The sequence below is a fragment of the Ranitomeya imitator genome, chromosome 10, assembly GCF_032444005.1.
Source record: "Ranitomeya imitator isolate aRanImi1 chromosome 10, aRanImi1.pri, whole genome shotgun sequence".
Lineage (NCBI taxonomy): Eukaryota > Metazoa > Chordata > Amphibia > Anura > Dendrobatidae > Ranitomeya > Ranitomeya imitator.
The window spans coordinates 90,913,364-90,938,765 of NC_091291.1; the positions used below are offsets into that span (position 1 = coordinate 90,913,364).

The 25,402-nt window shown below is 44.7% G+C and overlaps 1 protein-coding gene and 1 long non-coding RNA gene across 2 annotated transcripts in view; both read right to left on the minus strand.

The window, feature by feature from the left end:
* The window catches only part of LOC138650859 (uncharacterized), a 248,354-nt gene that overhangs the window by 70,737 nt on the left and 152,215 nt on the right, over positions 1-25,402 (minus strand). The gene's annotated exons all lie outside the window — the stretch shown is intronic.
* The window catches only part of TRIM28 (tripartite motif containing 28), a 32,887-nt gene continuing 28,872 nt past the window's right edge, over positions 21,388-25,402 (minus strand). The window contains exons 14-18 of the mRNA XM_069740776.1: positions 24,604-24,778; positions 24,105-24,204; positions 23,917-23,991; positions 23,605-23,739; positions 21,388-23,513 (exon numbers count right to left, since the gene is read on the minus strand). Coding sequence (XP_069596877.1) covers positions 23,304-23,513; positions 23,605-23,739; positions 23,917-23,991; positions 24,105-24,204; positions 24,604-24,778 — 695 coding nt within the window. The 3' untranslated portion in view covers positions 21,388-23,303. The remainder of the gene's footprint in view (positions 23,514-23,604; positions 23,740-23,916; positions 23,992-24,104; positions 24,205-24,603; positions 24,779-25,402) is intronic.

Genomic DNA, 25,402 nt, shown 5'->3' on the forward strand with positions numbered 1-25,402 from the left:
TCTATTCCCAAACTGTTACATGGTAGTATTGGATCTTAAGGATGCTTACTACCATATTCCTATACATCATTTACACCAGCAGTTTCTTCGGGTAGCAGTTTGTATAGAGGGGCAAATTCGTCATCTACAATACAGGGCAATGCCCTTCGGGTTATCTATGGCCCCAAGGGTTTTTACTAAATTACTATTGGAAGTAATGTCTTTTTTGCGGGTAAAGGATACTTTGGTCATTCCATATCTAGATGACCTATTGATTGTAGGTAAAAAAAAACCCTACAGTGTGAGCAGAGGTTATGGGAAGTAGTGTTATCCTTACAATCCCTGGGGTGGCTGGTTAATTGGGAAAAATCTAGACTTCAGCCTGTAACGTGTCAGAAATTCCTTGGGCTCCTTCTGGATTCGGTTGACCAGATTTGTAAGCTGCCTGAGGATAAGAAAATCTCCATAGTTGATAAGGTATCCTTAGCAATAAAAAAACGTAGTATGTCACTAAGACAGGTCATGTTGTTACTAGGTTCTCTAACATCGTGCATTCCTGCGGTCCAGTGGGCGCAGTTCCATACTAGGCATCTACAAAAATTTGTATTGGAGGAGGACATTAAGAATAGAGGATGTCTGGATAAAACTGTTTTCCTAACGTCAGAAGTAATACACTCCCTTAAGTGGTGGTTGGATCAGGAAAATCTTTCAAAGGGGGTTCTATGGGTAATCACCCCTTCTAGTATAGTGACCACAGATGCTAGTCCTGAAGGCTGGGGAGCACATTTTCAGGATCAGTGGGTTCAGGATCTTTGGTCCAGTTCAGAACTTAATAGTTCCTCGAATGTCAGAGTTGAGGGCTATATATTATTCCCTACTTCACTTTCTTCCTCAGCTCAGCGGCTCTCATGCAAGAGTATTCTCCGACAACACCACTGCGGTGGCTTATCTGAACCATCAAGGAGGTACGCGGTCGGACAAACTCAGGGAGGTGGCATCAGACATCATGGAGTTAGCCGAAGGTCATCTGCTATCACTGTGAGCAGTACACATCAGAGGCACAGACAACTTTCGTGCCGATTTCCTAAGCCGTCACACTCTTCATCAGGGGGAATGGATGCTAAACAGAAAAATTTTCAAATTGATAACAGCTCGATGGGGTGTTCCTCAAATAGACTTGTTTGCCACAAGAGCCAACCGGCAGGTCAAGGTGTTTGCCTCTCTAAACAGGGAGGACAAGCCGGACATACTCGATGCCCTCCAGGTGCCATGGACATTCGACCTGGCCTATGCTTTCCCTCCATGGAATCTATTGCCTATAGTAATAAGAAAAATAAGGGAGGAAGGCGCAAGAGTGCTGTTAATAGCCCCATTCTGGCCCAAAAGGCCATGGTTCTCATGGCTGAGGGCGATGTCAGTGTCAGATCCATGGATTCTGCCTCAGTCCAAGGACTTGCTCTCTCAGGGTCCATTCCTCCATCCTCAGGCAAAGGGCATGAACTTAACTGCATGGAGTTTGAGAGGCGGTTACTAAATCTCAGGGGGTTTTCTAATGGGTTAATCGATACTCTTATGAAGAGCAGAAAACCTTCAACCACCAGGATTTACGTTAGAATTTGGAGGAAATTTCTTCAGTTTCATACTACACAACTTTCCCCTGAAGTTCCTATATTTCCAATGTTGGAATTTCTACAAAAAGGTCTGGAATTAGGACTCTCTGTAAGCACTCTGAAGGTTCAGGTTTCAGCCTTAGGAGCTCTTTTTAATTATGACGTTGCGGGTAATAAATGGATATCCCGGTTTATATCTGCTTGTGAGAGATCAAGACCAATAAGCATACCACGGGTTCCTCAGTGGGATCTATCTATAGTACTAAATACATTGACACAACCACCTTTTGAGCCTCTCCGTGCAGTCTCACTAAAAAATATTTCTTTGAAAACTGTATTAGTGGCATTAGTTTCTGCTAGAAGAGTAAGTGATCTTCATGCATTATCTATAGATCCTCCCTTTTTAGCGGTAACATCAGATAGGATACTTTTAAAAACAGATCCTTGTTATCTCCCTAAGGTGGCCACTACCTTTCATAGATCCCAGGAGATCTTGTTACCTACCTTTTATGAAAACCACTCAACTCCAGAAGAAGATAGACTTCACACCCTAGATGTAAAAAGGACTGTCTTAGCCTATTTAGAGAGAACTAGGGACTGGAGGAAGAGTAGGGCTCTCTTTGTGTCTTTCCAGGGTAAAACCAAAGGTGCCAGAGTCACAAAGAACACATTATCTCGCTGGATCAGAGAGGCTATAATCTTGGCATATAAAGCTGGAGGAAGAGATCCTCCAATGCATATAGGAGCGCACTCTACAAGAGCCTTGTCGACTTCCTGGGCAGAAAGGGCGAATGTGCCAATAGACCTTATATGTAAGGCTGCAACTTGGTCTTCACCTAATACCTTCTATAAGCATTATAGATTAGATCTATCCTCTGCTTCTGATCTAACCTTTGGTGTATCGGTCCTTGACTCAGTAAACCCACCCAGTCTATAGTCTCTGTAATTCTCTCTAGTGGGTGCTGTCGTGGCGAATAGAAAATACCGGATTACTCACCGGTAATGCTCTTTTATAGAGCCCACGACAGCACCCGTTCACATCCCTCCCTTTTCTGTATATAGTTGCACATGGTGCATTTTTGGTGAGGTGTAAATATTAGAAAGATGTAGCATGAGGTTGTAAATATGTGTGTGTATGTATATGTATATATGTGTGTGTGTATATATATATATATATATATATATATATATATATATATATATATATATATATATCTGAACCTGTTAACTAAAACCTGGCGGCGGTTCCTCCTATTCTCTGTAAAACAACTGAGGAGCGAGGGGGGGCCGCCTCTTTTATCTCTCCGTAGGTTTCCTGTTCCTAGGGGCGGATCCCCTCTCTCTAGTGGGTGCTGTCGTGGGCTCTATAAAAGAGCATTACCGGTGAGTAATCCGGTATTTCTAAGCCAAAACCAGGAGTGGGTGATAAATGCAGACGTGGTCCATATGTTTCTATTATACTTTTCCTCTATTTGTTCCACTCCTGGTTTAGGCTTACAAATACTGATGTAAAATACTGACCAAATTCTGCTAGTGTGATGGCAGCCTAAAGAGAAGATATCCTTTCGAGGAGGAGGCGTCCTCCTCTTGAGATAGAGCCCCAAAAATTGATGTGGCAATTTCAAAAGTTGCCAGAAAATCCTCCCTGCCATTTGAGGACCTAGGTTCTCTAAAAGAACCTCTGGATAGAAAGGTGGACAGTTCCCTGAAAACAGCATGGGAAGTCTCAGCAGGGGCACTAAGGCCAGCTATCGCGGTCACTTGTGTAGCCAGATCCCTTAAAATCTGAATAGACAACCTGGAGGAACAGGTAGAACAAAAAGTTCCCAGAGGGACTATCCTAGAGGCAATACCGGCCATGAGAGCAGCGGCAGTATTTCTAGCTGAGGCGTCAGCAGACTCGGCTAGACTGGCAGCAAAGTCAGCAGCTTTAGCCAACACAGGACGCCGTGCAATATGGGTTAAATTCTGGCCAGGAGATACACAGGCAAAGATGAAACTTTGCTCTTTGCCATGTGAGGGGAACTTCCTATTTGGACCGGCATTAGACGAAGTGTTAGAAAAAACGGTGACAAAAAGAAAAATTTTCCAAAGCAGCCCTTTCGGTGCTCCTTTCAGAGAGGCCGAAAATTCTGAAGGCAGCAGTATAGAAACCGAGACAGGAGCAACTTTGACAGGCGATCCAGGAGAGGAAAAGGTTTCTATTTTGGCAGGTCCCCCAGAGACACCAGAAAACCCTCCCAGTGACGGTCCTTCTCAGGTGGGAGGGAGGCTCTCGCTTCCTTCCAGCCTGGGAGAGGATCTTCTCCAGCGCATGGATCAGACAGATCATAGGATCAGGCCTAAAATTAAAAATTCCACCACTGGCCTCAGAAGATACATGCAGACCCCGGTATAGTCCTCCCAAGACAAACAAGACAGTCTGGAAGGAGAAATAATATCACTCCTAGACAAACACGTCTTGGAAGAAGTTCCAATAGAGGAAAGGATGAAACTGTTTTACTCCCCCCTTTTTCTCATGAAAAAAACGGACAATTCTTGAAGGACAATAATAAATTTAAAAGGCCTCAACAAATATCTAATAATTCCATCTTTCAAAATGGAAACAATAAAATCAGCGGTGAAACTGCTATATCCTCAGTGTTACATGGCGGTCCTAGACCTAAAGGACGCTTATTACCACGTCCCAATCAGACAACAAGATCGTCAGTTTCTCAGAATGGCAGTTCAGATGGGGTCCCAGTTGCGTCACTTTCAGTACAGGGCTCTGAACTTTGGGATAGCAACAGCCCCACGAGTGTTTACAAAACTGATTGCAGAGGTCACAGCACATCTCAGAGAAAGACACTGATAATACCCTACTTAGAAGACTTGCTGATAGTGGGGGGAAAAACTTTTCTCACTGTCAGGAGCAGGTCAGAATAGTGATGGACACTCTACAGACACTAGGATGGCAACTGAACCTCAAGAAATCCAAACTAGAGCCAGCAATGGTCCAGAATTTCCTAGGGATAACGGTAGACTCCATGACGCAGGAGTGTCGCCTCCCAAAGGAAAAAATCAAACAAATGATTATAACTTTAAAAAAAAAAAAAAAAGAGATGTCGACCATGTCCCTAACCTCCTGCATACCGGCAGTAAAATGGGCCCAGTTCCATGCAAGAGAACTGCAATGGTGTGTGCTGCAGAACGACCTGGAACTTCAGGGGCAGCTAGAGCAGAATCTCATTCTCACGCTCTCTGTACTGCAATCACTCAGATGAGTCATCTCCGAGAGGAGTTCCCTGGACATACACAGCCTCCAAAGTAATCACAACGGATGCCAGTCCATGGGGGTGGGGAGCTCACTCAGACACACTATGGGTCCAAGACCCCTGGGCTCAAGAGGAGAAAAATCTATCCTCAAACGAGTGGGAACTCCGAGCAATCGAAAAAGTGCTAAGGAGGTTACTTCCACACTTGACAGGGCATCATGTGAGGGTCCTATCGGACAACCGAACAGCGGTCGCATACGTGAACCACCAGGGGGGCACCCATTCTCGGTCACTGATGCACATAACCAAGAGACTCCTGACTCTAGCTGAGAGTCATTTCCTCTCGTTATCGGCCCTGCATATTCGAGGTGTAGACAACATAAAGGCAGACTTTCTAAGCAGGAACCACTTAAGGCAAGGGGGATGGTCCCTAAAAAAGTCCTTTTTTTTTTTTTTTTTCCAACGGATAGTGCACATGTGGGGAAGACCCAGTGCAGACCTCTTTGCCTCAAAAGCCAACAAAAAAGTTCTGCTCGCTGAACCCAGCAGACAGGCCATTGGCAGTAGACGCCTTCAGCATAGAATGGACGTCGGGACTCATGTATGCCTTCCCACCGATATGTCTAATTCCAGCAGTTCTGAAGATCAGGGAGGACAAGGCTAGAGTGATTGTAATAGCTCCCTTCTGGCCGAAAAGACCATGGTTTTACTGGCTGACAGTGATGTCAGTGACGAACCCGTGGGTACTCCCAGAGGACCAGGACCTTCTAACACAGGGTCCCTTCAACCACCCGCAGAATTCCGGGCTACATTTGACAGCCTGGCATTTGAACGGTCGTTGTTAGAGAAAGAAGGGTTCTCAGCTGGTTTAATATCCACCTTGCTCAGTAGCAGAAAACCAGTAACGACCAAGATCTATGGGAGAATATGGAAGAAATTCCTGTCCAGCTCCGGGCCAATACGGGAAGGGGAGGTCCCGATAGTGGCAATACTGGAGTTCCTGCAAAAGGGATTAGATCTGGGATTAGCTGTTGGTACCCTCAAAGTACACATTTCCGCTTTAGCAGCCTTAAGGTACCGTCACACTTAGCGACGCTGCAGCGATACCGACAACGATCCGGATCGCTGCAGCGTCGCTGTTTGGTCGCTGGAGAGCTGTCACACAGACAGCTCTCCAGCGACCAACGATGCCGGTAACCAGGGTAAACATCGGGTAACTAAGCGCAGGGCCGCGCTTAGTAACCCGATGTTTACCCTGGTTACCATCCTAAAAGTAAAAAAAAAAAAACAGTACATACTTACCTACCGCTGTCTGTCCTCCAGCGCTGTGCTCTGCACTCCTCCTGTACTGTCTGTGTGAGCACAGCGGCCGGAAAGCAGAGCGGTGACGTCACCGCTCTGCTTTCCGGCTGACCGACGCTCACAGGGGATCTAAATTTAGTGTTGACAGCTTTGACAGAAAGCCCCTTTGAGCCATTAAATAAATCATCAGATAAAGTACTAACATTAAAGACCGCTTTGCTAGTGGCACTTACATCGGCCCGTAGGGTTGGGGATTTACACGCGTTGTCAGCTGCCCCTCCCCCTTACACAGAAATTATAGACGATAGGGTTGTATGAAAATTAGATCCGGCATATCTCCCCAAGGTGGTATGCGAGATTCCATAGGGCTCAGGATATAACCCTACCCTCTTTCTGTCCCAATCCTAGTAACAAGAAAGAGGAGAAACTCCATTGCCTAGATGTCAGGAGATGTATCCTACAGTATTTAGAAATGACAAAATCCTGGTGGAAACAGAGGGCTTTATTTGTTTCGTTCCAGGGGTCAAGGAAGGGCCTTAAATCCTCAAAACAAAATTATCGCTAGATGGGTGAGAGGCCATTATTCTAGCGTATAGTCGTGCAGGCAGGGTTGTTCCACAGGGTCTGAAAGCCCACTCCACGAGGGCCATGGCGACGTCGTGGGCGGAGAGAGCTGATGCTACCATCGACCAAATCTGTAAGGCGGCCACTTGGTCCTCTCCGTCTACATTTTTTAAAGATTATAGGCTAGACCTATCTGCTACCTCTGATCTCACATTTGGGAGAAGTGTTACAAGCCGTGATCCCTTCCTAAAAGAGAATACAAATCTCTGTAACTCTCGTCGTGCCGTCATGTATGATGGAAAAACACGGGTATTACATACCTGGTAATGTGTTTTTTCATGAGACATGACGGCACCCTTATATTCCCACCCTTTTGATCACGTCATTAGTTGGGTGCATTAGCATTATTTGTATTATACACTCCCTCGGGTCTCGGTGAATAGAACCGTGTAGGATGTATTATTTATGTGTACACTAACCGGCGGAGTTCCTCTCGTACTCTGTAAAATAACTGATGTGGAGAGAGGAGCCGCCCCTTTTTATCTTGAAGGTTTCCTGTCCTTGATGGGTGGATCCCCTCTCTCCTGGTGCCGTCATGTCTCATGAAAAACACATTACCAGGTATGTAATACCCGTGTGTCTCACACATGGGGTATCGGCGTGCTCGGGAGAAATTACACAACACTATTTTGCAGTCCATTTTTTTCCTGTTTATCTTGTGAAAATAAAAATTGGGGTCTAAAGCAAAATTTTACACTCGCTTAATTCCTGTGAAGCACCCGAAGAGTTAACAAACTTCTTCAATATGGTTTTGAGGGGTGCAGTTCTTAAAATTGTGTCACTTTGGGTATTTTCTGTCGTATAAGCCCCTCAGTCACTGTGATGTGATCCGTAAAAAAAAAAAAAATGGTTTTAATTTAGAATTCATTTATAATTCACACCAGAATTGAACCAGAAGGGAACTGAAGGTAACTGGACACAGTCACTGTAAACAATGTTTCTGCTTGTTTTCACTTTCACACCTATAATCATTCACTTTCTGCAAACTTCTCTAATCCCTACTCCTAGTAAAGAACTGTTCATCTCCTCTTCAATCCTCCCCATCCATCTCACCTCCTCCTCAGAACTGTTCCTTAACATACAATCTTCTGTCTCCAAACACAGACAGCCACCTCATGCCCTCTCCTGCTCCCACCTGCTAACACTTTCTCTGCTCCTTCTCACTGCTGGTGATATCTCTCCAAATCCTGGTCCTCCTCACCACATCCCCACATTCAGTTCTACCTCCCATCCACGCTCCATCACAAATTTCCGTAACCTCTCTAACCTTATACCCATTCGCCCAGCCCCCACTTCCCCAGTGCCACTAACAGGAGCTCTGTGGAACGCTCACTCTGTCTGCAACAAGCTTGCCTACATCCACAATCTTTTCGTTACTACCAAACTTTCCTTCCTCGCCATCACTGAAACCTGGCTCACCCCTTCTGACACAGCCTCTCCTGCTGCACTTTCCTATGGTGGCTTCCACCTTTCTCACACACCCCATCCCAGCAACAAGCATGGCGGAGGAGTTGGTTTTCTCCTGTCGGGTACCTGCTACTTCACCCCAATCCTACTGCCACCCTCTGTTACACTCCCTTCCTTTGAGGTGCTCTCTATGCCCCCACCAACCTCTAACTGGCTGTCATTTACCGCCCTCCAGGGCCAGCCACCACCTTCTTTGACCACTTCACCACCTGGCTACTTAATTTCCTTTCTGCGGACATCCCCACTATCATCATGGGCGACTTCAACATCCCCATTGACACTTCCCTCTCAGCTGCCACTAAACTTCTATCTCTCACTTCCTCCTTCGGCCTCACTCAATGGTCTTCTGCAGCCACTCACAAAGATGGTCACACATTGGACCTCATCTTCACCCACCTCTGCTCCCTATCTAACCTCTCTAACTCACCTCTTCCTCTTTCTGACCACAATCTACTCACATTCTCTTCCCTCTCCACTCCTTGTCTACAATCCCCACCCCGCAAACTTGCACACCCTCGCAGAAATCTTAAACACCTTGATCTAAATTCTCTCTGAATCCCTCCTCCCTCTCACAGACATAAGTTCCCTACACAATGCAGACGACACTGCCGCTCTATAGAACACCACAATAGCTGCAGCTTTGGAATCTCTTGCCCCTCTCACACATTCCAAAGCTCGCAAAATCAACAGACAGCCCTGGCACACCAGCCTGACCAAAGAACTGAGGTGAACTTCCAGGGCTGCAGAGTGGAGATGGAAAAGATACCACTCCAACAAGCACTTTTATCGCATTCAAATAGTCCCTCACTACTTTAAAGACCACACTCGCCACAGCTAAACAAACCTACTTTTTATGTCTCATCCGCCCTGTCTCACAACCCTAAACAGTTATTCAACACCTTCAATTCTCTCCTCCATCCCCCAGCACCTCCTCCCTCCCCACTCACCTCAATACTTCAAGCAGAAGATTAAGAACATCAGAGACAGTTTTAGTAGACAACCCCCAGAGCCCTTCCTCCCAACTACCCAGCCCTCCACCTCCAAAACCAACTTCTCCACCATTACAGAAGATCGACTCTCCACTCTACTCTCAAGATTGCATCTCACCACCTGTGCACTTGACCCGATCCCTTCCCACTTCATCTCAAACCTCGCCACAGTCTTCATCCCAACTCTAACCCATCTCTTCAACCCATCACTAACAACTGGTGTTTTCCCTCAAGGTTTAAACCTGCCTCAATCACACCTATCCTCAAAAAGCCCTCTCTTGACCCATCCTCTGTATCTAGCTATCGCCCTATATCACTTCTCCCCTATGCCTCAAAACTACTGGAACAACACGTCCATCTTGAACTGTCCTCCCATCTATCTTCCTTCTCCCTTTTCGACCGCTTACAATCAGGCTTCCGGTCACACCACTCCACTGAAACTGACCGAAACTGACCTAACTAAGGTCACCAATGACCTATTAACCGCGAAGAGCAAGCGACACAACTCTTTCCTCCTCCTGGACCTGCCCTGTGCCTTTGACAGTGGACCATTCCCTATTACTACAGACCCTCTCATCCCTTGGCATCACAGACTTGGCCCTATCCTGGATCTCGTCATGCCTAACTGACCGAACATTCAGCATCTCCCATTCACACACCACCTTCTCACCTCGCCCCCTATCTGTCGGAGTCCCGCAAGATTCAGTTCTAGGGCCCCTGCTCTTCTCCATTTACACTTTTGGCCTGGGACAGCTCATAGAATCTCACGGTTTTCAGTATCATCTCTTTGCTGACGACACACAGATCTACATCTCTGGACCAGATATCACCTCCCTACTAACCAGTCCCTCAATGTCTATCCACTATGTCATCCTTCTTCTCCACTGGATTTCTAAAACTTAACATGGACAAAACAAAAATCATGGTCTTTCCCCCATCTCATGCGATTACCCCCCCCCCCCCCCTCCCAACGAATCCATTACAGTAAACTGCTGCCCACTCACCCCAGTCCCACAAGCTCGCTGTCTTGGGGTAATCCTTGACACTGATCTCTCCTTCAGACCGCATATCCAAGCCCTTTCCACTTCCTGCTGCCTTCAACTCAAAAATATTTCACGGATTCGTACATTCCTAAACCAAGAATCTGCAAAAATCCTAGTCCATGCCCTCATCTCTCGCCTTGACTACTGTAACCTCCTGCTCTGTGACCTCCCCTCTAACACTCTCGCACCCCTCCAATCTATTATAAACTCTGCTGCCTGACTAATCCACCTGTCCCCCCACTATTCCCTGGCCTCTCCCCTCTGTCAATCCCTTCACTGGCTCCCCATTACCCAGATACTCCAGTACAAAACCCTAAACATGACGTACAAAGCCATCCACAACCTGTCTCCTCCATACATGTGTGACCTCGTCTCCCGGTACTTTCCTGCACGCAACCTCCGATACTCACAAGATCTCCTTCTCTACTCCCCTCTTATCACCTCTTCCCACAATCGCATACAAAATTTCTCACGTGCATCACCCCTACTCTGGAACTCTCTACCACAGCATATCAGACTCTCACCTAGCATCGAAACCTTCAAAAAGAACCTGAAGACCCACCTCTTCCGGTAAGCCTACAACCTGCAGTAACCACCAATCGACCAAACCACTGCACCACCAGCTCTATCCTTACCTACTGTATCTTCACCCATCCCTTGTAGATTGTGAGCCCTAGCGGGCAGGGTCCTCTCTCCTCCTGTACCAGTTGTGACTTGTATTGTCCAAGATTATTGTACCTGTTTTTATGTATACCCCTCCTCACATGTAAAGCATGGAATAAATGGCGTTATAATAATAGTTTTGTAAATGATCTTGGAAAAATTAGAAATCTCTGGTTAACTTTTAACCCTTATGTTTCAAAAATTCTGCTGATGTAAAGTAGATGTATGGGAAATGTTGTTTAACTATTTTGTGTGACATAACTGTTTTTAAAGGGAACTGTCACCCCCAAAATAGAAGTTGAGCTAAGCCCACCGGCATGAGGGGCTTATCTACAGCATTCTGTAATGCTATAGATAAGCCCCCGATGTATCCTAAAAGATGAGAAAAAGAGTTTAGATTATACTCACCCAGGGGCGGTCCTGGTCCAATGGGTGTCGTGGTCCGGCGCCTCCTATCTTCATCAGATGACGTCCTCTTGTCTTCATGCTCCGGCGCAGGTGTACTAATTTGCCCTGTTGAGGGCAGAGCAAAGTACTGCAGTACACAGGCGCCGGGCCTCTAACCTTTCCCGGCGCCTGCGCACTGCAGTACTTTGCTCTGCCCTCAACAAGGCAGACAAAGTACACCTGAGCGGGAGCTGCAGTGTGAAGACGAGGACGTCATCGTAAGAAGATGGGAGGCCCTGTGCCGCGACGCCCATCGTACCGGGACCACCCCTGGGTGAGTATAATCTAACCTTTTTTTCTCATCTTTTAGGGTACATCGGGGTCTTGTCTACAGCATTCCAGAATGTTGATAAGCCCCTGATGCTGGTGGGCTTAGCTCACCTTCGATTTTGGGGATGACAGGTTCCCTTTAAGTTTAGAGCTACAATTCTTAGGCCTTTTCTAGTAATTAAACACAAGAATAAAGGACCTAATTACCATGGTGAACTTTCACGCAGAGCACTCACCATCCTGATATCAAGGGTATTTGATTCAGAGGCTGGATCAAATCACGATTGTTCTTCTCTGGAGGCAGTGGATTCACGACCCCTCTCCTTCTCTGACTGGCCTGTCGCTTCCGCCACTTGTGCGAGTGCCAATGCTGCGTCCACTTTGACGTTGCTGTTCCTCCATAACACCAGGGGGAGAGCTGGAAAAACCCACTCTTCTGGCGGTCAGCCAGAACTCCTGTCATGCCTCCTCCGTACCCACTGGAAGTGCGATTCAATTCTTCCGGGTCAAAAAGTCTCAAGATGCATTCTTCATCAAGGTACGCCTACCATCACGCCCTCTGCATGTGCAGACCCGGGACAACATGGCAGCGATTTAAAAAAAAAAAAAAAAAAGTCTACATCTGTTTGTGTCCACATGCCCGCAAACCCCCACTGGACTAGCGGCGGTGATTCTAGGACCTGACTCCAGTGTTACAGACACGAAGCTGTTCTTTCAGGCAACTGTCCGGGCCTGGGCGAGTTTCTTCCTTGCAGCTCCTGATCTTCAGGTTCCCTCAAGAACAGGACATAAATTCTAATATATGTCTAGTTGTAGTTTTCTCACCAGTGACTTGATTTGTTTGCAATCGGGTAATTGGTGTGCACATGTTCAGATGTTTTTAAATCCTGCAAGTTCACTTCGATGGTATCTTGACAGAGCGCATGCCGCTTGAAATGTGGCAAAAGATGCCTGTATTCTCTTTTTTGTGAACACACAATTTTAATCTTTGTTTCATGTACCTTGGATAATAAAATGCACTTTTTTGGATTTCATGTGTGATCTGGATTTTTCTGCTTGCTCTATTGGATGTTGCACCCTGCCCAAGTGCTATCCGTGCTCCAGAAATGTGGAATCGCAGGTGGTGAGCTGGATCTTCTGTGATTTTGACACAATTTACCAGCTCCCTTACTCTGCCTGAAGTTTAGAGGGGTGTAGTTAGTGTGTGAAGGGACAGTAGAAAAAAATGGAGAATGTCCAGGGACTGTGCCTAGAAGGATCAGGGTATCAGCCTCTAGGCCATCCAGAGTTGGGTGGTAAGCTGAGAGGCTGTGTGGTTTTCATAATCGGCAGTGAAGTGTTTTTCCCATGAGCTGTTGCAACAGAGAATCAGTGAGATTGTGCAAGAACAAACATGTGCTTCACATAGGATTCACGCTGCAAGTTGCCAGGAGGGAGAAAACGCTGAGTACTTGGCTGTACTGGAAGTTTCAGATTCCAGGAAATCTTTGTTCCAGAAGGGATTAGAGCAGCATGGAGTTTATACTGAATCACAGCATAGAGATAATTCCCATAGTGTAAAGCAGACTATACCTGCTGAGAGTTGTATTCCATCCTCTGAAACTGTATTTGGACTTCAGTAAATGGTAAAGTGACTTTCCTTGGCTCCTGCCTCATTACTCTGCACCATCTACTTCTATCACTATCCCTGGAGGCCAACCCTAGTTGAAGGGGCTTAAACACCTGCACTGCCATCATCACTTACACACACCACCACCCAAAACAACCCCCCCCCCCCCCCCAGGATCATCTGCAGTGCCGGCCATATTACAGCCGAACACTCCGACCGGCGTCAAACTTTTTCCTAACTTTTGTTTTCCTTTTTAATCCCCGTTTCACTGTCCCTGGAGCATGGGCAGCAAGCATGGCCGCCATCCCCATGACACCCAGAATCCAGCGACCTGAGTACCCCGCTCTGGGCAATACACCAGTATGGGGCCCTAAAAGTCCTGGTGGTATCCTTGAGTATAAGATACTTTATCAAATGCCTACAACCTGCAGTAACCACCGATCGACCAAACCACTGCATGACCAGCTCTATCCTCTCCTACTGTATTCTCACCCATCCCTTGTAGATTGTGAGCCTTCGCGGGCAGGGTCCTCTCTCCTCCTGTACCAGTTATGACTTGTATTGGTTAAGATTATTGTACTTGTTTTTATTATGTATACCCCTCCTCACATGTTAAGCACCATGGAATAAATGGCGCTATAACAAATAATGCTTTGCTGAATTCGAGATATAGTATATCTACCGCATTTCCCTGATCTACCTAGTCAGTGATTTCATCATCGAAGTTAATTAGATGTCTGGCTTGACTTGTTTGTTACAAAGCCATACTGTGGTTAATTACTGTATTCTTATCGAAGTACTTACATACATGCTGTTTAATAATTTGTTCTAAGATCTTTACTAGCATAGCAGGCTCATTGGCCTGTAATTTACTGGTTCAATTTTCTTTCCTTTTTGAAGCTAGAGACATTTGACCACCTCCAAAATCTTCAGGGACTTCTGTTCTCCAGGAATTTTCAAAGATTCTGGCTAGTGGTTCTGCATTTTCATCTATCTCTCAGTACCATAGGATGTAATTTATCTAGACCAGATTTAAGATGAATGTAAACTAGCTAAGTGTTCCCTCACCATCTCTGTTTATCATGTGGATTCCGTTATATCTTCGATGACCGTCAAGATTAGTTGGTTACATTTTTTTTTTTTTTTTAGACAACACTGAATTTTAATGTTCAGCCGCCTTAACATTTCTGTTAATATTGGATTGAAGATCATTCTCTGTCCTCCGTAGTACATGACGTTTCGGCTCTCCTGAGCTTTAATCATAACATCGCTAAAAAACAAAAACATAAGGGTAAATATACACACAAAAAATATATATATATATATATATATATATATACACAGCATCCGTGCATAATGTAACAAATATTACACCAAGGTACAAAGGAATGGCAAGCAACTATCCAGTCTTCCAAGCACCAAGGATGCACCGAAGTGAATAAAATTCCTAGAGTTGTCAGACGTGGATACCATAGGTGGTATAGAGGTCAAAAGGGTTAAGTCCGAGAGAAGATGAGAGACAGTAGGCACTCGTTACCTTGATACAGCAATGATAAGTAAGCATAGTGGATCCTTCACTTTACAGTATATGTGGTGCTGTAAAGGATTGAAAGGTTAAAATGAGCATAGTGTGCAGATAAAAAATAACAAAAAGCAATGAAAGAAAGTTCCCAGGTTCAATACCTACTAGATGGTAAGGCGATATATGGCCAACCGTGGTTTGCTGCCCTGTGTGTTGGACCTATATTGAACCAAGGTAAAAATTAAACAATCTACATCTAGAATAAAGGTGAGTAGAAGTTATAACAGTGACTGTACGGAAACCAATTAAAGAGGGGGGGGGGGAAGGTTTCGGGAGGAGGAGTGGAAGGCCTGAGTGAAGAGGGATCACAATGACTGCGTGAGATTGAGTTGCCGCGTTCATTGGTCACCCGTGGAAGGAACCTGCGATATGTCAGCGTGGTCCCCCACTAGATGTGGAGGCAGAGCCCTGTATTACTTAGTGGACATCTTGTTTAGCGGCGCAACTTCTGTAGTCCATGACACCTGCACCTCGTCTTTAATCGACTGAGTGCACACCATTGTACCTTATTTACCCTAGAATTCTTGGTGTTTGCGCCTGTCCTCCAAATGACAACCGATACTTTCGCTTACGATTTAGCAACTAGTACCAATATTTTATCCCAGGTTACTAGCTCTACCGATTTCCTCAAAGTTCCTGTATTGGACTTGAGGACACGGGATTACGAGAAATCTAAAAAGAAATTGGTCTCTTATGACCTTCATTGCACCACGTTGGCGGAATACCACCGACAAAATTCCTAGAGGTCTGAGAAGCAATTTACTTCCCACATTATTTTCAGATAATCAGGAATTCTGTGACAAATTTAAAATTATTTTGAATAAGTAAGTGTTCATTAGATATAATTCTGACTGTGGAATACCTCCAAAAGGAGATTATAGAAGTCCAAAAAAATATCCAGGCCATAGAGACTCAATTGACCACTACGCTTCCATCCTCTGAATGGTCCTCACTGAAGAATAAAATGGACAAGACCATTGCAGACTTTGAGAAAAGTTTACAGGAACGTAAGAGGATAAAATTCCAACGAGACAACGAAGATTATACAAGTAATAACGTGTACAGATGGAACGACTCCGCCTCCCTGGCAACGTCCACCAAACCAACGAAAAGTCAATTCTTTCAGCTTTGGCAGCGACTCATCTGCGGGTGCAAGGAGATGTGGGTTTTTTTTTCACAAGGGACGCAGGGGAGGGTACAACAACGCAGACCAACGAGAAGGTCACGGAGAAAGGATGACAACACGATCCCAGGTAAGCCATCGAACCTGGTGATGAACATGTCTGGCTACTCCCTTTCCCCTGCTGAACTTGCAGTGTTACAGAAGGGTTTATCCTTCTGCCCCACACCTAACTGGGACGCTTTCCAATTAGAAAAAGATTTACAATGCTTCTACCGTTCTGTAAGGTTAAAAACTCATTTTTGTACTATGCCTCAGACTCAATCGAGTGGTGGCTCCTCGACTCGAGGAGGCACAAGTCCTGAGCTTTCCATTTCCACTTTGGGACTTCACAACCCAAGTACTTTCCTCCTCACACCTATCATGCCACTTAAACTTTTATTTCCTTGGTGGACCGTGAGGTCAAATTTCTTGCACATGAACGCCTTGGTTTTTTCCCCACGCATAAAAACCACGGTGGTAGAAACAGGCTCTTGCCACTCTCCGCTCGAACAAGAGCTTTATAATAAAACCTGCAGACAAGGGGGGAGCTATCATTGTAATGGATCGGGTCCAGTACTGTAATGAGATCACTAGACACCTTTCGGACACTGAGACATACCAGATCATTTCTAGTGACCCTACTTTTAGGATCAAGAAAAAAACATTCAGGATCTCATTGACCCCTTCCTTCATGACAATACATTTGACCAAAAGACAGCCACTTTTCTTCAGAACCAGCACCCGATTACACCTGTCTTCTGTTTTACCAAAAATACACAAATCACTCACCAATCCCCAAGGCAAGCCCATTGTGGCCTCCACAGATTACATCCTCTCACCTCTTTCCATCTTTTTGGAGAATGTACTTACTACACTGGTAAGGACCACTAGGTCATTTTTATTTGACACAGCACAATTCCTCGAAATCATCAAAGGACTTCACTGGATACCTGCTCATAGCCTTCTGGTAACGCTCGATGTCAATAGTTTATACACCTCTATTGAACATGAGGCATTTTAGCCACTAAATCCCTGCTTGAAAAATCTGACATGCCCAAAAGAACCACCCAACTTTGCCTGGAGCTTCTTACACTTATCCTCGATGAAAACTTTTTTCTGTATCAAGACACGTACTACGTCCAAACGCGTGGGCCCACAATGGGCTCAATTGTAGCCCCGGCGTATGCCAATAGTTTTATGAATTAGTTTGAAATTGAGCACATCTATGATAATGAGGTATTCATAACCTATGTCACCAACTATGTTTGATATATTGATGACATCTTTTTCATATGGACAGGGACAGTAGATACTTTGTACCAATTTTTTTTTACATACCTTAATTCCATTTCCTCAGGGCTACAGTTTATTATTCACTATGACGCCCATAAAATTTCTTTTCTGGATACTTTGGAGATCAAAGATAACAATGGTAACCTTACAACTGACATTCACTAAACCAACAGATTGTAATAAGTTGCCATCTGAAGACAAAAATTAGCCTCCCACGGTCGCAATTCAAGAGGGTCTCTCGCATTGTCACTGATCCCGCCTTGCGCCAGAATAGAATGGACACTATGGCCCTCAAATTCCAAGAAAGGGAATACCCTTTGAAACTCTTGGATCAAGAGAAATCATGCATCAATTCCCCACCTCCCAGGGTGCAGCCCAAGGAGCGACTATCCTTTGTGCATAGGCACCACCCATTCATGACTAACATATACTCAGTAATAAGAAAGCACTGGTCCCGTTACATAAAGCCTACCCTTCAGCAGAATCTTCAATCACCGCCACTAATGAGCACAAAAAGACCAAAAAAACATCAAAGATCGGCTAGTACGGCCTGACATTGGTAGTACTCAACCACAGACCAGAGGTTTCTAGCCAGCCGACGGTATGGCACTTTCCCTTGCCTCCTTACCTAGGGGTCTGAATAGGGAAATTGATTGGCAGATATTAAATCTTTGCATTAATCACTTATTCTGTTTTTTAGACCCGCTAATTACTCTACACACAGGTGACAACTCATTCATTTGTCCCGTCATTCATTTTCATTTGTTTATTTTACATTTTATTTTTTAGTTATTTTTTATTTTGAATCTTTATTTTTCTGTTTTTCCAAAAACTTTTCATTCCATTGTTTTCATACTTTTATTCTTATTCCATCCTTTAATTATTTTCCTTGTAGATCGTTTTTTCTTTGCTCATGGTTAGGTTTCATCCAGTCATACTACCTTTCATTTATTTTTCTATATTTAAAATATTTATCCCCTATTTTTATTATTTTTTTTCTTCACTCCAGCACTTTTATCCTATAATTACATTAGATCCTCTGTTCCACAGCCCGGCTACCTCTAGCACCTGTTTATATAACCTTAAGAGCGCTCATGCATTACAATCACCGTAACCTTATACATAAAGCTAGTCACCATGGTGACACACACGCAGGCGCTCTGCTTTGCCCCATACAGCGGGACTTCTGGGCCGAATTACGCATTTCCGGTCCGGCAGCTGCCGCATCTATTTAACAGCCCTACCTCTCTCCCCTGGCCACGCCGACAGCAGCAGGGCACGGGAGTGCCGCAAAACAAGACGTCCACTCCAGGTAATACAGGGCTCTGCCTCCACATCTAGTGGGGGACCACTCCTGACACATATTGCAGGTTCCTTCCACGGGTGACCAATGAAGGTGGTAATTCAATCTCACGCAGTCGTTGTGATCCCTGTTCACTCAGGCCTCTCACTCCTCCCCAAACCTTTCCCCCTTTAATTGGTTTCTGTACAGTCCCCGTTATAACTTCTACTCACCTTTATTCTAGACTAGCTATTGAACCCGTTCTACGCCCGGGTGGCTAGCATCTACATTGGTATATGGTCTCCATCCTGGTATGTGCTGCTCCATCCTGCGCCCCGTTCTGTCATGTGCTGCTCCCATCGCCATGTGCTGCTGCCATCCTGCGCCCGTTCTGTCATATGGGGGGGCAGGATGGCAGCAGCACAAGATGCTCCATTATATATGCCCCGTATGCTGCTGCCATATATATATATATATAAAAAAAAAATACCATACTCACCTATCGGCGCTGAGTGCTGAGACCTGAGCAGGCGGGGACACCGGCGCGCTGTGGGGGTCAGGTGCTGGAGTCACCGCCAGCTCAGGCCCCCAGCACTTGCTATACTCACCTGTCTGTCCCGTTCCAGCGCTGCGCGCCGCCATCTTCCCGGCTCCTCTGGCTGTGACTGGTCAGTCAGAGGGTGGCGCCGGCGCGCATTAAGCGCGTCATCGCGCCCTCTGAACTGGGAACGTCACAGCAGAGATCCCGGGAGACGGAGCCGCACGCAGCGCTGGAACGAAGGACAGGTGAATATACTTACCCTCCTGGCGGTCCCTGACTCTCCGGGAGATCGCGGTGTACGTTCAGTGTTTACGCATACCGCGATCTCCTGGGAGCGTCACTCTGTGAGGCCCAGACTGCGCCGGCGCTTGCGCAGTCTATAAAGGCTTCGGACAGAGTGACGCTCCCAGCGTTATATTATAGATGTAGAGTGTTTCATTTTTACCTTGGTTCAATATAGGTCCAACACACAGGGCAGCAAACCACGGTTGGCCATATATCGCCTTACCATCTACTAGATACTGAACCTGGGAAAATTCATTGCTTTTTGTTATTTTTTTTTTTATCTGCACACTATGCTCATTTTACCCCGTCAAGCCTTTACAGCACCACATACTGTAAAGTGAAGGATTTGCTATGCTTACTTATCATTGCTGTATCAAGGTAATGAGTGCCTACTGTCTCTCTCCTCTCGGACTCAACCCTTTTAACCTCTATACCACCTATGGTATCCACATCTGACAACTCTAGGAATTTTATTCACTTCAATGCATCCTTGGTGCTTGGAAGACTATAGTTGCTTGCCATTCCTTTGTACCTTGGTGTAATATTTCTTGTTACATTATGCACGGATGCTGTATATATTTGTGTGTATATTTACTTTATGTTTTTGAGCGATGTTATGATTAAGGCTCGGGAGAGCCGAAACGTCATGTTACTACAGTGGTCGCTTATCCTTAAATTAGATTGCTCCCATGTGTTATTAATGTTTAGCTGTGTTCAATAAATATGCACTATCTTGCATAAGCATCAATTAGAGTGTGGTGTCTTCCAAATATTACTTGTATTGGGACTTCTGTAGTCCATGACACCTGCACCTCACCTTTAATCGATTGGTGTACACTCATTGTTCCTTATTTTTTCCAGAATAATGTCATTATCTGTATAAATTAAAACATGGATACTCCACATTGAAGACTAGGACTTGTGTCCTATACAAATTTTAGAGTATGTCAACATAACCCCCAAAATTACCCAAGGTTTTACATTCCTTTGTTTTTCTCCTTTTCCTTTATTAATACAATGCAGGTAATGTTATCATGTATATTTGTTCTTTCCAGCTAAAATTACTACATCAAGGATATTGTATTAATATTTACATTGATATACTCCCCCTGTAAGGGGATCCTTGTACTTCATATTCCATGTTATTTTAATATCTGCAATAAAATTGTTGAAACTAAATAGAAAAATGTAAGTCGTTCCTTTTATTCTGAAAACCGCCCTCCTGAGACATACGCTACTGGTAATGGGTTGTCCAAACTGCATGCATTAATGATTGGTGGTAGCAGCTAAGCTTTGGTTATTGCAGTAACCGTACCAAGGTATATACATATTCCACGAGTTGGAATCAGAGGTACATACACACATACCATACGCTCACTGTTAGTAGAAACAGTCTGCAGCCTGTGCAATTGTCCTGACAATAAGAAGCAGAGGGCTGCTTGTGACAAAAGTAGCAGAAGGTTAGTTCAGCCCCGCTATGATGTTTAACAGTGTCCAGATAGGCTGCAGTAGTGCTGGAGACCCAGCAAGCTCCAACATTTAGATACTTATACTAGGAAACTTGGATTATTTAACCTGCAAGACAACCATGGGTCATATGTTTTGGACTTTTTCCCCCACTGTTTACAAGATGTTGTGATAGCCGGGCTAACTGTATAATGAGTGGAATAATCACACACCGTTGGCCATGTCAGTCTTCCAGTAATTTTTAATTATCTGTTTGGCGTTTTAATAGCTAGGACTTTTGCAGTTTATGTACGAGAAACTTGCGTTTCCCAAGGCTGAGGACAGGTATGAACCAAGGAGGTCTCATGCCACTTAAGCAAAAGACGGAAGTAACAGAACAACAATTTCCTTAAGGAAATCAACGCACCAAATATTTATTTCACATGAAGCATTCTAAAATATACAGCAATATATATCCAGGTACTGCTAGTAAAATAAACCAGAGAACTAGAATAAATGCCACTTCTGTAAAACAAATACAAGCTGTAAGTGTTCAGGCTTTATTTGATAAAAAAAAAAGAAGGAACAAAACAAAAAAAACACATGAAAAATTTTAAAGATTTACTGCTTTTACAAAATGGTCTTAACTAGGTATCTCCATTAGTATCAAGGCAAGCAGGACAACACATGGGCTAATGAGTAGAAAGGTGCTTACAGGATACAACAGTAATGGGGGAGATGTCAGATTGAAGTACAGTAATGATAAACATCAGCTCAGATCTATTGTCCTCAGCGGCGATCCTAACCATTGAGCGTTGTTTCTTGAGGTGCATTTACACTGCACGACTTGCAATGTTAAACGCCAGATCAACAAACATGTAGCCAAATCGACAGCAGTTTATACAGGTCAAACGCTCTTCTACTGTGCACAGAATGACCGGTAATAGATTATGCAAGACAATGTGCTGGCGAGAACAGTGATGTTCATGCTTAACCACTTCACCCAAGGAACAAGCGTTTACAGCTCACATACTACACTATTGTCAGGAATTGAGCAGTGTAAATGCACCCATAGTGTGAGAACTTGTTTCTCACCTTGGTGGCTTAGAACCAGACAGAATGGCCACCAGGCATCAATGGAACATCTCTGTAAAAGCAGTATAAGCTCAGTCACAAACCTAGCGAGGGCTTTGTAAAAATAATAAAAAAAAAAAAAAAGATACATCAATTGATATTTTACATTCTGATTGCAGTTTAAAAAAACAAAAAAACAGGTTTTAGAGGGGGACGCAAAAACTTAAGTAACCAAATCTCCGGGTAACTTGCCAAACCTTAATCTGTGTTAATTAATGCAAAACAAAGCATAAAACAAAAATGACTTCAATGCAGACTTTATTCTATTTTAATCCAAGTGGTCAAGAAAATATAAAGGCAGAGAGGGGGCTAAGGGTTCTAGGACATAATATAGATGTCGCCAAGCTCTACACAGTACAACTTCCAAACTCTGGTGAGTGAACGCAACAATTTTAATGGTAAGCCTCGGTTATAGCTTGCACCTACATTTTGGTGGAAGGCCTGCCATGGGGTGCAGAGAATAAGTAACATTTTACAGATTTAAATGAAAACCGTGGTGACTGAACACTCGCAACTTGTTTGGTACCTTAGCAAGACTCTGCTTAAGGTGCACAACATGGGGGTCAAATGTAGCAACAAAAAAACCATTTGGTCCTGGATTAGGCTACCATGTAAGGATGAAAACTTGGGTATTGGAAGAGTAGAGAAAATATGTCTGCCATAATACAAGATGTAGCCTGCAAAATAGTATCACACCCCCACAGAGGGTCTAAACTACGCTCTATGGGTATGTGAACCATCCTTTTTAACAGACAGATGGTGAACCAGGTTGGCAAGGACTGACATCTTGATTGCAGCATAGAATCAATGGCAGTTTCCCTATTGGGTGACAATTGTTCACCACAACTGGAAACAAGGGGAAGCCTTCTAGAAAACAGGCAGAAGGAGAGGTGTGCTAGAAACAAAAGGCAGAAGTGTTGGAGGTGTTAAGAGGGTGGAGGGCAATTCTAGAAACATACAATGGGATAGTGTTCTAGACAGAAGGGGGGGGGGGGGTTCTTAAAACAATAGGCGATAAGTTCTGGAAACACTAGACAGAGGGGTTCTAGAAACAAGAGACAGACAGGGAGCCATTATAGAAGTAATAGACACAATGGACTTGATTTGAGTGTATCCAAGCAGTGTGAATGAAAGATAGGAGCTCATTAACCTACATTACAGGCCTCTGTCATCCTTTATCCATTGTATCTAGGACTCATCTATGGAAAGAGGGAAGGACTATAGTTTGAGTCATTTGCGCATATGTCGTTATCATTGAATCTAGACATGCGCATGTCACCTTTAATCGGGTTATATTTGTAGAGCTCCAGACTGATTCTTATTAAATCTGTTCGGCGCCGTTTTTAACAGAAGATACGCTGTCGCTGGTTGTGCTCATAGGGGAACTTCTTTGAGTCGCACTCTCACTATTCGGCTCATCTTGTCCACCTTCTCCCACGAGACATGGAAATTTGCGATCCCCAAACAGAAGGCTGAGCCTTGCTTCAAAGAAAGACTGGAGTTCGATGATTGACTGAACGACTGCTTTATCCTACAAGGAAAAAAGATAAATAAATTGCCATTGGCTCAGAGTTTGAACCTTTTGTAATAGTGAACATAAGTGAGCATAACATTTGTCTCACCTCTGCAAACTTGCTGACGTTTCTAAACATCATCCACACGTCGCAAACAAAGTCATCAGGGTTGGGATAGAAAGGAGACACCTTTTGCTGCAGCTTGGCTCGGATGAGTGTTAAGTCAATCATAGGGTCCCCATCCTAAAACAAGTTTGCAATCATCAGGAAGATGATTAAGAGCCTACAAATTGTTCATTTTCATCTCTTACAAACATTTTTAAATAGGAGAAAACCTCATGATAGGAAGTTACAGGAGCAGGGTCATAACAGGCCTGCAAAGATTAACATCACCCTAGAATCAATACAAGGGACACTTACGGCACTGGCAGATAGTCTGTGGAAGGGTCGGCAAGGCTCATGGCAAAGCAGTTCCAGCAACACACGCTCACATCTCTAGAAACAGATTGACATGTCAGCAATACAAATATAAAAACAAGGGACACAAGATAAACACTTAAGTTACTAAAAGCAACATAGCATTAGCCAAGCTAAATTATGTTCCAAACCTTCTGATCATCTGCAGAGAGGCTGGTGGCATTAGCATCTGTGGTGGCGGCATCGTCACACTTTGGCATGTCCTGGCATAACATGCACTTCCAGTCTCCACTTAAGGATTGAAGGGTTAAAAAAACAAAAAAAACATTTTACTTATTCTGCAAACTCAAAACTTCAGGAGCAAAAACAACCCACTATACAGCACAAGAGTCCTCAACAAACTTTGCGGCACTTCTGAAAGACACTTAGGATTATACTTAGATGAGTCGTCTCACATCAAAACCAGTTAGCTTTGGCCATCCAGAATTCTGGGAAATAAGTCATTATGGCTGCCACACCTTAAAAGTGTTTATTAAGAAAGAAAAAAAAAACATTTTTTGTACGTGAAGTTTAACTAGGGCTATAATTATAATGGAGTGCCGAACATACAACAGATGAAATACACCATTAACTAAACTAGAAGTCCCAGAGAGGTGTTCGCAACCTTAACATTCTCTGCATAGTATTTACCTGATATTTTCAATCATCGCTGGCAGATGGCAGTCACGGTGGAAACTGTTTTTACACTGGTTGCATGTCAGGATGGCGCCTTCCTTTTGGCACACCTTACAGCGAGCGCCGGGTGCAGCTTCTGAGGCGGCTGATGCACTAGAGCCCTGGAAGTCCGCAGCATCGCCAGCTGTACCTGGTGGGAGAGCCGCATGGGGTCACATTTTCTGCAAAATCAGCAGCAGCACGCATGCAAGTACCCAAAACAAAGGCCTAAAGGTACCGTCACACTAAGCGACGCTGCAGCGATACCGACAACGATGTCGATCGCTGCAGCGTCGCTGTTTGGTCGCTGGAGAGCTGTCACACAGACAGCTCTCCAGCAACCAACGACCCCGAAGTCCCCGGGTAACCAGGGTAAACATCGGGTTACTAAGCGCAGGGCCGCGCTTAGTAACCCGAGGTTTACCCTGGTTACCATTGTAAATTTAAAAAAACAAACACTACATATTTACATTCCCGGTGTCTGGTCACGTCCCTCGCCTTCAGCTTCCCGAACTGACTGAGCGCCGGCCGGAAAGCACAGCGGTGACGTCACCGCTGCAGTGTGCTTTACAGCCGGCCGGCGCTCAGTCAGTGTGGGAAGCTGAAGGCGAGGGACGTGACCAGACGCCGGGAATGTAAATATGTAGTGTTTGTTTTTTTACATTTACACTGGTAACCAGGGTAAACATCGGGTTACTAAGCGCGGCCCTGCGCTTAGTAACCCGATGTGTTCACTGGTAACCAGGGTACACATCGCTGGATCGGCGTCACACAC